The 15506-nt window shown below is 34.4% G+C and overlaps 1 protein-coding gene across 3 annotated transcripts in view; it reads right to left on the bottom strand.

The window, feature by feature from the left end:
* The window catches only part of LOC138317770 (amyloid-beta precursor-like protein), a 39645-nt gene continuing 24139 nt past the window's right edge, over positions 1-15506 (bottom strand). For 2 of the 3 annotated variants that reach the window (XM_069259655.1, XM_069259654.1), the window contains exons 5-11: positions 11630-11841; positions 5732-5827; positions 5045-5203; positions 4459-4687; positions 3964-4089; positions 3389-3612; positions 1-2923 (exon numbers count right to left, since the gene is read on the bottom strand). In XM_069259655.1, the coding sequence (XP_069115756.1) occupies positions 2654-2923; positions 3389-3612; positions 3964-4089; positions 4459-4687; positions 5045-5203; positions 5732-5827; positions 11630-11841 (1316 nt within the window). In that variant the 3' untranslated portion in view covers positions 1-2653. Of the gene's footprint in view, positions 2924-3388; positions 3613-3963; positions 4090-4458; positions 4688-5044; positions 5204-5731; positions 5828-7066; positions 7193-7563; positions 7793-8168; positions 8328-8861; positions 8958-11629; positions 11842-15506 lie in introns of all 3 variants that reach the window. The other variant, XM_069259656.1, reaches the window with a different exon arrangement.

A 15506-nucleotide genomic window follows, 5' to 3' on the forward strand; every position in this document is an offset into this window, starting at 1 on the left:
CTGAGTGTACAAGTTTTATTAACAAAATCATACATGTGTTTTATACATACATAGGTACACATTTTCCCTGTAAAAACATTGTAGACAACTCGAAGCTAGAACAACACTGAAGACTACCAGAAAACTTAAAAGATACTGTTCTAGTAGTTTGTTTCACCTCAGGGATTAAAGCTTTCATTATTTACACCAATTAAATGATCCAATTTATCAATTGTTACCATGTATTTTTTCACTAGATGGATTTTGTTGCTCAAGTGATATAATAGTACTCAATGTTGGATCAAAAACAGGCATTGTTCTGAGTGTAATATTATTCCGAGATGTAGGGGATTTCATGTAATAGATTTCTCCATCACAAAATAAATTATTTCTCATTCTTATTGATCACAAAACCAAATTTTAATACATTCAATCACTAGATATTCTAACAGATATAATTATCTATTAATAGAATTTGACCAGGATGTAGTATAAGGTAGGGGTAAAGTATTCAGGCCTGTTTCAGTACCAACATTGAGCTATAGCTGTCAAGACATCTTTCGGTGAAACAAACTAGGAACATCAAAGTCCAAATCTTGTACACTCAACTAAAACTTGATGTTAAACAGGTGGCACCACAACGATCCAGAGTTGTCTCCCCTCCCTTTACTTCAAAAAGGCTGATATTAGTTCTCTTTCTAAAATTGCAATTTTCTTTATTTTTCAAGTCATAGATTAATTTTTTTCATTGTTGTCCAAATTTTACTTTTTTTTCTTGATTTTTTCAATAAAATGGGCAAATATTTCCTTAACCTGGTATCAAAAAATTACACAAGGATAATAATGCTGTTTTATCCCCTTGAAAACCATCATATTCCATAAAATTTGAATTTATATATATATTCTTCAGATCAAGGTTTTCTTCTGTTTATGTCAAAGGAATGAAGCATTAGATAAGGTGATAGTTTACTGGCACAAAAAATAAAGGGAAACACATCGAAAATGATTACTTCTACGTGAAATCGCAACGATCACCATAACAACCACAACCTATCTACGTTGTCTCCTGATGGTATTCAACTTTAATTGTATGATGATGAAAATCACTGTTTACGTCAACAACTAATATATACAACCTCAATTTAATATGGTATATATTTTTTTTGTAAATATTCAGGTTTCAATGTACAAATAAAAAATTATCAAATAAAGTAAATTATGTCCATAAATTTGTGTCACTAAAATATATCTCGAAAAAAAAAATCAAAGATTTCCTTAAAAAATCACACAACTCTTGTATGAATCTTATATTCATAGATGTAAATAAAACTTCCCTTTTTCCTTATTTCTAGCTTTCTTTTTTAATGAAATAAATATTTAAATTCCTTTCAATAAAGGAATACATTTCATTATGTATCAACCACATGAATTGCAACAAAGTTAAAAAGCAGCTCTATCATATAATATATACATAAACAAGATAAATATGACTACAAGATATTATGTATCTCACAAGGTATGGTTTTGGTAAAATAAACATGAAATTAATAATATTGATTATGTAAAGGTAACACTGAAATACAAAAAAATGTAACATTATTATAGTACATTTTGGGGGAAAAGAGGAAGAACATTAGGCGAAGTTGTAATGGACTCCAAGCAAGAATATTATGTACAATGATTACTGTTTCCTGTAAGTTGATAGGAATCTACTAACATAAAAGTATGTACATTAGCTAAAACACAATTCACACTTGGTCAGAAACAAGCTCTGTTCCCAGAAAGAATTTGAATATGTGTGTTGTTACAGGAAGTATATCATTCTGAGTATCCCCAAAAAATGATAATGGACTGACCCATTTAGTGTTGTGGTCCAGCACAATGCAATATAAAGGAGAACAGATTAAAAAATGTTGAAAACCAAAATTCAATCCATGTCTCATCACACATGTCCAAATTCTGACTCCTGCAACTTAAAAAATATCACAAATATCTATATCTTCCTTTCTCCAAGTCAGGTACATACATATGTATCTGACACAAACACACAAGATATTGGAATGATTCGTTTTGTATCTGAAAATAAAAGACAACCGAAAATAGCACGGCATTCAAGAAATGAGTCCCAAATCATGCATTGTTCTAACTTGTCACAGTGACTCTGCTTACGTTCTGCTCAAGCCTGAGAAATATCTATGATGTATACTGTCTAAAGCTGTGTGTATCAAATGTGTTACAATTGCTACAGTCAACATCAGATCTTTAGCTTATATAGACTGTCAAAGGCGAATTTTCTAAATGAAGAAATCCTCTTAGGGGCTTTAAATAAATCACACAGTCAGTTCACTTCTTATCAAAACAGTAATAACTTAATGAGAATCTAATAGCTTATGATGTAGTGACTAAAACTTCAGAAAACTTCCAGAATAATGACCAAAATTCACAACAACTTTTCAATTCCAATATCTGGATGGTCAAAACTGTAAATCCAACATGTCAATGGTCAAAATCCATAAAAGGTTTTTTTCTGTTCAAAAAACATTATGGTACTCAAATTTTTATAAAGCTATAAGCGGACAGTTGGAGACTTTTCCCAACACAGATGGTATTCTGTAGCTATTTCAAATGATTTTCATCTGTCTTATGTCTTTTCAATTTGGAATGAATAGGTTTTCTATACATTTTGGTTCTGATTCAGTTCAAAATACTGGTATGTTGGGTTTTCGTATCCATTCATTTGCATGTTGGCAACATGCCTCTCCTCGGGCGATGCTGCAGGGTCGACCTCGACGAAGCCGTGGGTTACAGGGCGACGATGTGAGTGCTTACGCAGCATGATCACTGCGACAACAATGATGACAAACACTGCAACGCTCCCGATGGCGATCCCGAAAATACTGCCAGTAGCAGTGCTAACCTGGACTCCGCTAGCTCCACCAATACTCTGAAGTGCAAAACAATACACATTAGTTTGGGGTCAAACCAGTGAAACAATATATATTAGTTTGGGGCAATACCAGTGAAACAATATAACTTGTTTGGGGTCAAACTACTGAAACAGTATACATTAGTTTGGGGTCAAACTAAAACTCAATTTTGGAAACTTTCACCCTTATGTATTGCATTTAATTTGGTTTTAAGGAAATTTGACTACATTTGCTTCAGTTATTGCAGGAAAATGGCTGCAAATGATGTGAAAAGTTAATCATGGAGGTATATCTTGATTAAATATTTCCCATATCTGAAACACTTATCACTATAGGGACTAAGATCAGTCTCATCATTTTGCAGATTTAAAAGTTAGTTCATGAATGTTCTGGACTTACAGAAATTAGTCAAAAACAAACCGTTTCATAATAAACTTTTGTTGGATTCCATGACCAACACATAAGTTTAAAAATATTCATACCTGTGAAAAAGTGTGCTTGTCCTCCATATGATGTGCTATAAAGTTGGTGTCATGCTCATTTTCGATTATTTCTTCATCCAAACTGTTCATACCGTCATCCTCCCTCAGACCGTCATCGAGGATGTCATTGTCAACGTTGTTCGATGGGAGAGGTACAACTTCTGCGACCTTGTGAATTGGGATGACAGTGTCCTTTGGTCCAAGGTTTACATTGTTGTCCATGGCTACAAGTTAACACAGATAAGTCATATGCTATATTTAGATAAGTCATATGCTATACTTATAAATAGTCATCAAGAACTACAATATGAAATGCATGACATTTCATTTTTGCTGATGCGAGTAAATTCCCAGTACAATTTCCATAGTCAGTATAGCAGAGCACAGAGGCATGTTGAGAGGATGGTTCAGAAAAAAAACTTTTTATTATTTTATAATTGCAAGTGTTTCTTTAGCTTTCTTTAACTGGGAATTACATGATCTTGATAAGACAAGATTTATACAAGAATATATAGTTTAAAACTTTTCAAGTTGATGAAGTCCATTGAATTTCTTTTGTTAAAAGTTATAGATACCTGGTGCATCTTCCTCACTTTCAGAAGAGTCGTCTTCTTCCTCAGAGTCCACTTCTGGGGTGAAAGGTCGTGACACAACCTCTCTTGCAGACTCAGCCAAGCCCTCGTATTCATGAAGGAAGTTATCTACCAAAATAACCATCAGAATAAATGTATTAAGGATGGGACTTATGTAAAATCACATCAGTAGCTAAGGATAGGACCTAGAAATTCTTGCTTACCATAGTTAGCACTCAATAAAACAAGTTGATAAAAAAGTTAATTAGAAATATATTGCTGCTAGTGTGTACCACCATATACTCTCATGAAAGAACAGACTATTACTAAATCTTTACAAGAGTTCCAAATTACCTGTTTACACAATAGTTAAACCATTCTACATGTAGTTATCTCCCTTGGCCCAGAAAAATAATAACCATATGGCTTCCTTCTCACAACTTTTGTGATCTGTGGTGGATTATCTAATTTCATTTTCCAATCTACAAAATGACTTACCGATTTGGGGCTTGACTTCCAGTTTAACTTTTTCGAAGTGGTTGAGCATGTCAAGAGCCTGGTTAATGCGCTGGTCCAGAACATTAAGATGATCCAAGGATGACTTCTGGATACGCTTGGCCTGCTCGATGTCGGTGTTACGAACATGTACGAAATGATTGAGGGTGTGAGATCGGTCTTTCTCTTCAACTTTAATGTACTCCTTCAGGAATTTGTACACTCTCTGGACCTAACAACAAAATTCCTCAGTGATAAACATCTAGTATACCGGGATAGCTTGCAAGTGAACCAGTAATTATAGCACATAATATTATTAAACTATCTAACCTGGGTCTCTCTTTACTGGCAGCAATGATCAAGGTCTATTATATAACATGAAATACTAGTAGTTGTTTTTGTAGCAATTATGAAACCAAAACTACAATACACACTAATTCATTAGCTATATATCCAGGGGAATTTCCACCTACAAAATAATTTTGAAGTTTCAAACCAAAAAGAACAATGAACCCTGTATCTCCGACACCTGACCAATATAATTATGTTACCCAGGCTATAGATAGGAGGTCCTGTTGGGTATACTTACATCCACATGTGGCTTCTGTAATTCAGTCATGTACTTCTCCAGATTGATTCTCTTCCTCTTGTTGAGTTCGGCCTGCCTTCTCTGGAGATGGAGAGCGACAAGTTGTCTTTTCTCAGCGGCGTCAGCCTGCTCATAGCCAGTGTACAGAAGCTGGAATCTCTGTAGCCATAACAACAAAGTGTTATCAAGGGATAGCAGAGATGGCAGAGCGAATATATTTTAATGAAGATTATTAAATAAATAGATTATAATCTTGATGTGATTTCAGACTAAAAGTGATGTAATAACCTCTGTATATTGATTACCTGTTCGATTAAACTTTCTTATGATTCGCTATTTGACCTGTAAAAAGACAACTTAGTAAGGAAGACTATTTCTAGACCAGTTTGACTGTATCATATTACCGTGTCCGGGACCAAAAAAGCCCAAATGCTTGAATATATCCAGAAATCAACTATTAATTTGTCCATTATATTAAACACTCTGACCCTTCATACTTAAGCTTATTGCTCAGTCAATAAATGTTCCAATATTTCCATGTTTTAAATAAAGCTATACATGTAAGAAAATCTCTGTGAAGAATTCATCATCAACAACAATGCTGACAAAGCAATATCTAAAATATCCCCTTACAGGATGGCCAGACAACAAGACAATGTCAGGTAACCAGTTACCAAAGTTACACACCTTCATCACATCAGCGTTTAGAGCTTCGGCACCTTTCACATCAGTTTTCTTCATCTCATTGATCTGCTCTCTAGCCTCCTCCCACTCTTTCATCATCTAAAAATACATCAAACATTTCATCTTATTGTCATCTTCATGTACTGTTTTATCCAGGAAAGTACATATAAATGTTCATGTTTTGTGATTGTTGTTTTATGAATCCAAATAATATAGATACATGTATTGTTTTTGCATTTTACATCACTTGTCTTGTGAGTTGGTAGCTAGATATAATTTGGGTAATTTTGTCCATTTAGTTGTTATGTTGAACAATATAGCTGTGTCAAGTGGAATAATGGTGAATTTTTGTTCTATTTTATCATTTTGAATATTAACAGTTTTCAAATAAGTCTATTTCCTAATTTGATTTCTATTGAAATGAAGTAACAGGTCTGAAGTACAACATCAATGTGACATTTTAAAGATTTGATGATGGTTGGGTAATGTCTCTACTTATAATGTTAAATACCACTAATTCCATGCCAGCTTAAATGTCAGCTTGTGCCCATCAGACGATTCAAATTACACACTCTATAGCCATTTTAAAACATTTCAGCTCTACTTTCTGAATAATTTCCATTGATGAATGAATTTATTTCTTACATTTATTTAGAATATTTTGGATTCATCTCAGAAATGATACACAGTATAATTTGAATAAACTATGAGTTTACAAGTTCATTTTTATTGAAATTTTCCCCGCCTCAATTAGATATCACTTCTGAGATTTTCAATCATTAGAATCATTTTTGAATTCTCATTAATGCTGGAGTGTTTGAAACTGCTATTTAAATGTAGAAACAAAAATCTAAGCTGATGAGCTATTTGAACAGAAATTCTGGCAGTGATTAACATTAACAGATTTCATTAACGTGCTATATGGCAAGGTCATTAAATAAAGGTTTATGTTCATTGTCATTTAAAGGACGTTAATTTAAGTAAAGAAATTGTATCCTGCCTTTTGCTTACAAATATTTAATATTGTATGTGGCTCCAACATGTGGCTCCACCATATTCATGTGGCAGAACTTCTTACAAATATTTAATATTGTATGTGGCTCCAACATGTGGCTCCACCATATTCATGTGACAGAACTTCTTACAAATATTTAATATTATATATGGCTCCAACATCATGCGACAGAACTTCTTACAAAACGCCAAGTGTTTCTTTAGCTTTCTTTAACTGGGAATTACATGATCTTGATAAGACAAGATTTATACAAGAATATATAGTTTAAAACTTTTCAAGTTGATGAAGTCCATTGAATTTCTTTTGTTAAAAGTTATAGATACCTGGTGCATCTTCCTCACTTTCAGAAGAGTCGTCTTCTTCCTCAGAGTCCACTTCTGGGGTGAAAGGTCGTGACACAACCTCTCTTGCAGACTCAGCCAAGCCCTCGTATTCATGAAGGAAGTTATCTACCAAAATAACCATCAGAATAAATGTATTAAGGATGGGACTTATGTAAAATCACATCAGTAGCTAAGGATAGGACCTAGAAATTCTGGCTTACCATAGTTAGCATCCTCAATAAAACAAGTTGATAAAAAAGTTAATTAGAAATATATTGCTGCTAGTGTGTACCACCATATACTCTCATGAAAGAACAGACTATTACTAAATCTTTACAAGAGTTCCAAATTACCTGTTTACACAATAGTTAAACCATTCTACATGTAGTTATCTCCCTTGGCCTAGAAAAATAATAACCATATGGCTTCCTTCTCACAACTTTTGTGATCTGTGGTGGATTATCTAATTTCATTTTCCAATCTACAAAATGACTTACCGATTTGGGGCTTGACTTCCAGTTTAACTTTTTCGAAGTGGTTGAGCATGTCAAGAGCCTGGTTAATGCGCTGGTCCAGAACATTAAGATGATCCAAGGATGACTTCTGGATACGCTTGGCCTGCTCGATGTCGGTGTTTCGAACATGTACGAAATGATTGAGGGTGTGAGATCGGTCTTTCTCTTCAACTTTAATGTACTCCTTCAGGAATTTGTACACTCTCTGGACCTAACAACAAAATTCCTCAGTGATAAACATCTAGTATACCGGGATAGCTTGCAAGTGAACCAGTAATTATACCACATATTAAACTATCTAACCTGGGTCTCTCTTTACTGGCAGCAATGATCAAGGTCTATTATATAACATGAAATACTAGTAGTTGTTTTTGTAGCAATTATGAAACCAAAACTACAATACACACTAATTCATTAGCTATATATCCAGGGGAATTTCCACCTACAAAATAATTTTGAAGTTTCAAACCAAAAAGAACAATGAACCCTGTATATTTTAATCAGTATCATTATTGAATCTCCGACACCTGACCAATATAATTATGTTACCCAGGCTATAGATAGGAGGTCCAGTTGGGTATACTTACATCCACATGTGGCTTCTGTAATTCAGTCATGTACTTCTCCAGATTGATTCTCTTCCTCTTGTTGAGTTCGGCCTGCCTTCTCTGGAGATGGAGAGCGACAAGTTGTCTTTTCTCAGCGGCGTCAGCCTGCTCATAGCCAGTGTACAGAAGCTGGAATCTCTGTAACCATAACAACAAAGTGTTATCAAGGGATAGCAGAGATGGCAGAGCGAATATATTTTAATGAAGATTATTAAATAAATAGATTATAATTTTGATGTGATTTCAGACTAAAAGTGATGTAATAACCTCTGTATATTGATTACCTGTTTGATTAAATTTTCTTATGATTCACTATTTGACCTGTAAAAAGACAACTTAGTAAGGAAGACTATTTCTAGACCAGTTTGACTGTATCATATTTCCGTGTCCGGGACCAAAAAAGCCCAAATGCTTGAATATATCCTGAAATCAACTATTAATTTGTCTGTTATATATTAAACACTCTGACCCTTCATACTTAAGCTTATTGCTCAGTAAATAAATGTTCTAATATTTCCATGTTTTAAATAAAGCCTATACATGTAAGAAAATCTCTGTGAAGAATTCATCATCATCAACAAAAATGCTGACAAAGCAATATCTAAAATATCCCCTAACAGGATGGCCAGACAACAAGACAATGTCAGGTAACCAGTTACCATAGTTACACACCTTCATCACATCAGCGTTTAGAGCTTCAGCACCTTTCACATCAGTTTTCTTCATCTCATTGATCTGCTCTCTAGCCTCCTCCCACTCTTTCATCATCTAAAAATACATCAAACATTTCATCTTATTGTCATCTTCATGTACTGTTTTATCCAGGAAAGTACATATAAATGTTCATGTTTTGTGATTGTTGTTTTATGAATCCAGATAATATAGATACATGTATTGTTTTTGCATTTTACATCACTTGTCTTGTGAGTTGGTAGCTAGATATAATTTGGGTAATTTTGTCCATTTAGTTGTTATGTTGAACAATATAGCTGTGTCAAGTGGAATAATGGTGAATTTTTGTTCTATTTTATCATTTTGAATATTAACAGTTTTCAAATAAGTCTATTTCCTAATTTGATTTCTATTGAAATGAAAGTAACAGGTCTGAAGTACAGCATCAATATGACATTTTAAAGATTTGATGATGGTTGGGTAACGTCTCTACTTATAATGTTAAATACCACTAATTCCATGCTAGCTTAAATGTCAGCTTGTGCCCATCAGACGATTCAAATTACACACTCTATAGCCATTTTAAAACATTTCAGCTCTACTTTCTGAAAATTTCCATTGATGAATGAATTTATTTCTTACATTTATTTAGAATATTTTGGATTTATCTCAGAAATGATACACAGTATAATTTGAATAAACTATGAGTTTACAAGTTCATTTTTATTGAAATTTTCCCCGCCTCAATTAGATATCACTTCTGAGATTTTCAATCATTAGAATCATTTTTGAATTCTCATTAATGCTGGAGTGTTTGAAACTGCTATTTAAATGTAGAAACAAAAATCTAAGCTGATGAGCTATTTGAACAGAAATTCTGGCAGTGATTAACATTAGATTCCATTAACGTGGCTATATGGCAAGGTCATTAAATAAAGATTTTTGTTCAATGTCATTTAAAGGACGTTAATTTAAGTAAAGAAATTGTATCCTGCCTTTTGCTTACAAATATTTAATATTGTATGTGGCTCCAACATGTGGCTCCACCATATTCATGTGGCAGAACTTCTTACAAATATTTAATATTGTATGTGGCTCCAACATGTGGCTCCACCATATTCATGTGACAGAACTTCTTACAAATATTTAATATTGTATGTGGCTCCAACATGTGGCTCCACCATATTCATGTGACAGAACTTCTTACAAATATTTAATATTATATATGGCTCCAACATCATGCGACAGAACTTCTTACAAACGACGCCATAATATACATGAAGTGAACTGCAGCAGAGAGCAGCAGCAGACACATTCCAGCGCAATGCTGTCCCAATGGGTGTAATGGATAACACTTGAGTTGTTAGTCTCTACAGAAAATCTCTGATTGGGCGTTCATTGGATGCAGTAATTTAAAACGACCTTGTGTGTTTTTGTGTTCATTACGATAATAAGAGACATCAGTTTTCCTCAGAGACTACTATGATTCACTACAAAACATCAAAGACAAACTCATTTGCATATTCAATACAAATACACGCTTTGTTTTAAACCTAGCAGCAATAGTGACATCATCAATCAAATTACTGCAAACACTAAAATTTATTCACAGGGAGACAGCTTAGTTAGTATGTGGCTAATTGGAAGATACGGGCTGCAGCAGATATCCCAATGTTCCATTTATTTAACAGATAGCTTCATTCCTTAAAATTTGCTTTCAGTCGTCTGTTAATGACACAATGCATATATTATGCAATTTAAATAAATCTTTTGTTTTCAAAAATAGAACATTGCTCATTTTTGTAGAAGGGTATCAGTTGATAATCAATAAATTGATTATCATAGAAATAGTTTGGAGAACATTTAAGCTTTAATTTATCAAATGATGGATGGAGTTTATAAGTGTAATGTGTAAATATATTATAAGGGACAGTAGCAGTGTGATCATATGTCTCCTTTTGACAAAGATTTGATCATGTCTCCTTATGACAGTGGTGAGATAATGTGTTTCCTTGTAATAGCTGTGTGATCGTGTCTCCTCTTAATAGCATTGTGATCATGTGACTCCTTATGATAGCAGTGTGATCATGTGTCTCCTTGTGATAGCTGTGTGATCGTGTCTCCTCGTAATAGCAGTATGATCATGTGACTCCTTGTGATAGCAGTATGATCATGTGTCTCCTTGTGATAGTGGTGTGATGTGTTTCCTTGTAATATCATGTGTTTCCTTGTAATAGCATTGTGATCATTTGTCTCCTTGTGACAGTGGTGTGATCATGTGTCTCCTTGTAATAGCTGTGTGATCTTGTCTCCTTGTAATAGCAGTATGATCATGTGACTCCTTGTGATAGCAGTATGATCATGTGACTTCTTGTGATAGCATTGTGATCATGTGACTCCTCGTAATAGCATTGTGATCATGTGACTCCTTGTGATAGCAGTGTGATCATGTGTCTCCTTGTAATAGCATTGTGATCATGTTTCTCCTTGTGATAGCAGTGTGATCATGTGTCTCCTTGTGATAGCTGTGTGATTATGTGTCTCATTGTGACAGCAGTGTGATCATGTGTCTCCTTGTTATAGTTGTGTGATCATGTATGTCCTTGTGACAGTGGTGTGATCATGGGTTCCATTGTGTTAGTGGTGTTCTCTGATATATACTAGGTAGTGTTTTGTAGTGCTATCTCACTGAATCATCAGCTGTAAGAGCCAAAAGAATTTTTATCCAGTTAATAAGAAAATGATTTCGCATGAAAAGGAAGCAGTACCTTGTTGATACGGTCCTGATGACGTTTGTTGAGGGCCAGTTCGGAGTTCTTAAACCTTTCGTGTTCGTTTCTGTATCTGGACAGGTATTCCTCATCGTTTCTAAGATAGGCCTGATAGGCATCGTCAACTTGGTCCTCTTTGTCTACCACCAGTGTCTTAGCTTTGTCAGCTTTGGGAAGGTTCACAACTCCAGGTCGGTCAATGGGCTTCTCTGTAAATACACAATGTATTTATAAATATTTTGTTATATTTGTCCTATTTCTACTGATATAATAAACAATACAAATGATGCTTCAGCTTTGATTTCAGGTAGTTGATGTATTGTAGGAACATTGAAGCTTTCTGGGATTCTAAAATTCCTGTTTTTATTTTTTTCATTTTTATTTATTGTAGGAAATTGAAACTTTCTGTAATTCTGAAATTCCTATTTTGATTTTTTTCCCTTCTAATTATTGATTTTTAAAACGTTCTGATAAAGAACTATAGAAATACATCTATGGCTTACAGATAAAAGACAACACACAAGATAAAAGATCAGTCAGACAGGAGAATCTGACAAGTGTGCGAGTGTATTGGGGAGAATAAGGAGGAGGAGGGGATGGGTTGTTTTCTTTCTAGATATTTTGTGACATACAAGACCTTTATACCAACATGTACACTTTATCAATACAGGTAAAGGTGATGATTTAGAATTTTTACTCCAAGTTAGGAAACATTTATTGTCAAACAATAAGACATCACCAAAGATAAACTGCTTGTTTTGTGTTATCCACAGGTACAATATCTACACAAGGTCTACATGTAGTAGTCAGCAGCAGCACGGTTCTACTGCTTGTCAACAAAAATGAAGCTCAATAAAAATAATACAACATCAGTTTGTTATTTCTCTGATCCACATTGGTTTTGTCTAGAGACTTTCAAGTAGTCATGGTCAGTCATATATGTTGGTATAATAGCGTTACTAGGATAAGAATGGTCAAGTAACTGAGAGTGACCACTAGCTAACAAGATTATACCAAAAGGTAATGGACAAAGACTTATGGATAGCTCCTTGATTATCACCCAAACTCTCCACACTTTTATAGCCTGATACTACTCCATCAGTATAACATCATCTATTTCAATACCAACATATATCAAAGGATAAGGCTTGTAAACAAATCAAAAGAAATCATCTCCTAGTGGGGATTCTTTGATTCAGGAAGCCTAAGACACTGTGAACTGAACTAGAAATAATCATCTTGTGGATACAACCTGTTCGATTTCTGCTAAGGAATTTTAAAGGGAATGCCAATAAAACAACAAGTTCAGTTTCTGCCAAAATTTCTGAGAGGGGATGCCAAAGAAACAACACGTTCAGTTTCTGCCAAGGGTTTCGGAGAAGGGAATGCCAATGAAACAATAAGTTCAGTTTCTGCCGAGGGTTTCAGAGAGGGAATGGCGATGAAACAACAAGTTCAGCTTCTGTCGAGGGTTTCAGAAAGGGAATGCCAATGAAACAAGTTCAGTTTCTGCCGAGGGTTTCAAAGAGGGAATGGCGATGAAACAACAAGTTCAGCTTCTGTCGAGGGTTTCAGAAAGGGAATGCCAATGAAACAAGTTCAGTTTCTGCCGAGGGTTTCAAAGAGGGAATGCCAATATATGGTTCATATTAGTAACCACCATCAGTAAATCAATCAAATCAGGTAGCATTATTATATATGGACAAACAGGCCACCAAAAAACCCTGGTTAATTTGCTGAATATATTTTGGGTAAACATCTTTTTTAGTGGTATGCATTATAGAGAACTCATGATCAACTCCCTTGAGAATGAGGTAGGCTCTCTGCCAGTGATGGTCTAGTAAGTTTTTGGTAACTGTATGCTTGCATGTTAGCGATCAATATGTCTCACTCAAAGCACACAAGCACTTTGGAGACTGGAATGATAAAGTAACTGATCTGTATCACTTGGAGGCTCCATACAGGAAAATACTGTGTCCAGACAAACGCATTGTTTCTCAGTCATTTCATCAGATGACAGTCTATCACAGTTTTTTATGACTGAATATCAGTGAAATATGACCATGCACACTCCCAAATGACAAATTATGACTTCTACATATCTACATTTAATCAAATATCAGCTGAGGAATGAATTTGTCCTTATTGATAACATATAACACACTCATGAAAAAAGAAATGTGTTCAGCTGTAAAGATGTCTGGATAATTACTGTACATTTTTGAAAACTATTTATTGCATTCATATAAATATTAATGGGAGCCTGAGAATTTCAACAGCTTCCTGTCGCAAATTTTGCTTGCATCAGCATGACAATGTTTGGTAGGTTTTTTAGTACTGTCCTGAAAAACCCATTTAGCCCCATCAAGGGCCATGTGTAGTTGTGACAATAAAATAACCAATTGTGTAAGATCACAGGGGGTATATACCTACAGCAGTATAGACAAGTCAATCATACACCAGGGATATACATATTCTATACTCAGTCTGCCAAGTAATGTCCCAAGACAAAACGTCAGCAGCTGGAACAGTGCCCCGTACACATCAGAATTACTACCATGATAGTATATGGTCACTACTATATAGAAACATTACTGTGGTGTATGGAGCCAGTAAAATAATAGTAAATTCCATTCTTCAGGAGAGCATTTACTCTGACAGCAGTTGAAATTAGTGGGGGAGAACTTTGCCAATTATTGAAACAAATCTACTAGTAACTTAAACATCCCTCAAAAGTTCTACTTCTGTTTATAGTAAACACACCGTCCTATAGTAGAACCTCTTTACACTCAACTTTTTACTTCATACCTCGTAAGGACAGAAATCAAAAGGATTTTACTGGTCCCTGACAAACTGTACATTAAATAGCAAAAGTATCCAGGACTGGCTGACCATTCAACATGATTATTATATATATGATGATTATACCATTCATTTAACATTTAGCAAAATTACATTCTGCATTTACATTTTCAAACCTCCTAAGAATTAATGGAAGCTTGGTGACCTTGAAGTAATCATTATAGACTCAAATTTACTCCCTTATGAAGCCATGTTCTGTTGTATGACTTGATGTATTTTGTTATACACAGAATTGATAATAATGACAGCCTTATTTATTTTGAGGCCCAATATCATTTCATGATCATCAACCTTAAATATTTACACTGTCGTTGTCTGATGGTGCTGATGAATTTTATCAACTTCCTCATCAGTAATTGTAATGATCATTTAGTATTAATAATTATATGACTTTTTTTTGTTCCTATGGTAATTATCATAAATGTAATTCATAATTCTATTTAAGATATTTATACATCTTATATCTAGCACAATTGGGACAATGTCTAAATTTTATGGATTTGTATGTCTTCACAGTGATCTATATATATATAATGTTTTTGCACCAATAAGGTATCTATAGAGCTATAGAGCAAATACAAAATATGAGATGCACCATGGACTGAATACGGTAAAATGTTTTGTCATATTGAAATATGATCCTACTAGCAAATTGAATGAAACACAATATTGAATTTCTACTATCACTATTCAGATATTAAATGAAACAGTTTTAAAACTCAATAAGATAGGGTTTTATCTGAAATTGAGATAGAATGTTTGGTGAAATTTCTTCTTTATAGAGCATTCTCCACAATACCGCACCACAGGTCCATGATAACGTTAGACAGTGAAGAAAATCAATGTAAACTGTATTTCTCTGAAGAATTCGATAGACACATCCGTCGCAGACTCAGAGTCTGTCTCCTGCTTTATACCTGCGCCTAATAACCCATCCTTATACATAAAAGCAGCTCCAGTACTGGCAGTGACATCAGCAAACACTCTCGATCAATTACAGGAGGGTCAGGTA

This window comes from Argopecten irradians, chromosome 3, assembly GCF_041381155.1.
Source record: "Argopecten irradians isolate NY chromosome 3, Ai_NY, whole genome shotgun sequence".
Lineage (NCBI taxonomy): Eukaryota > Metazoa > Mollusca > Bivalvia > Pectinida > Pectinidae > Argopecten > Argopecten irradians.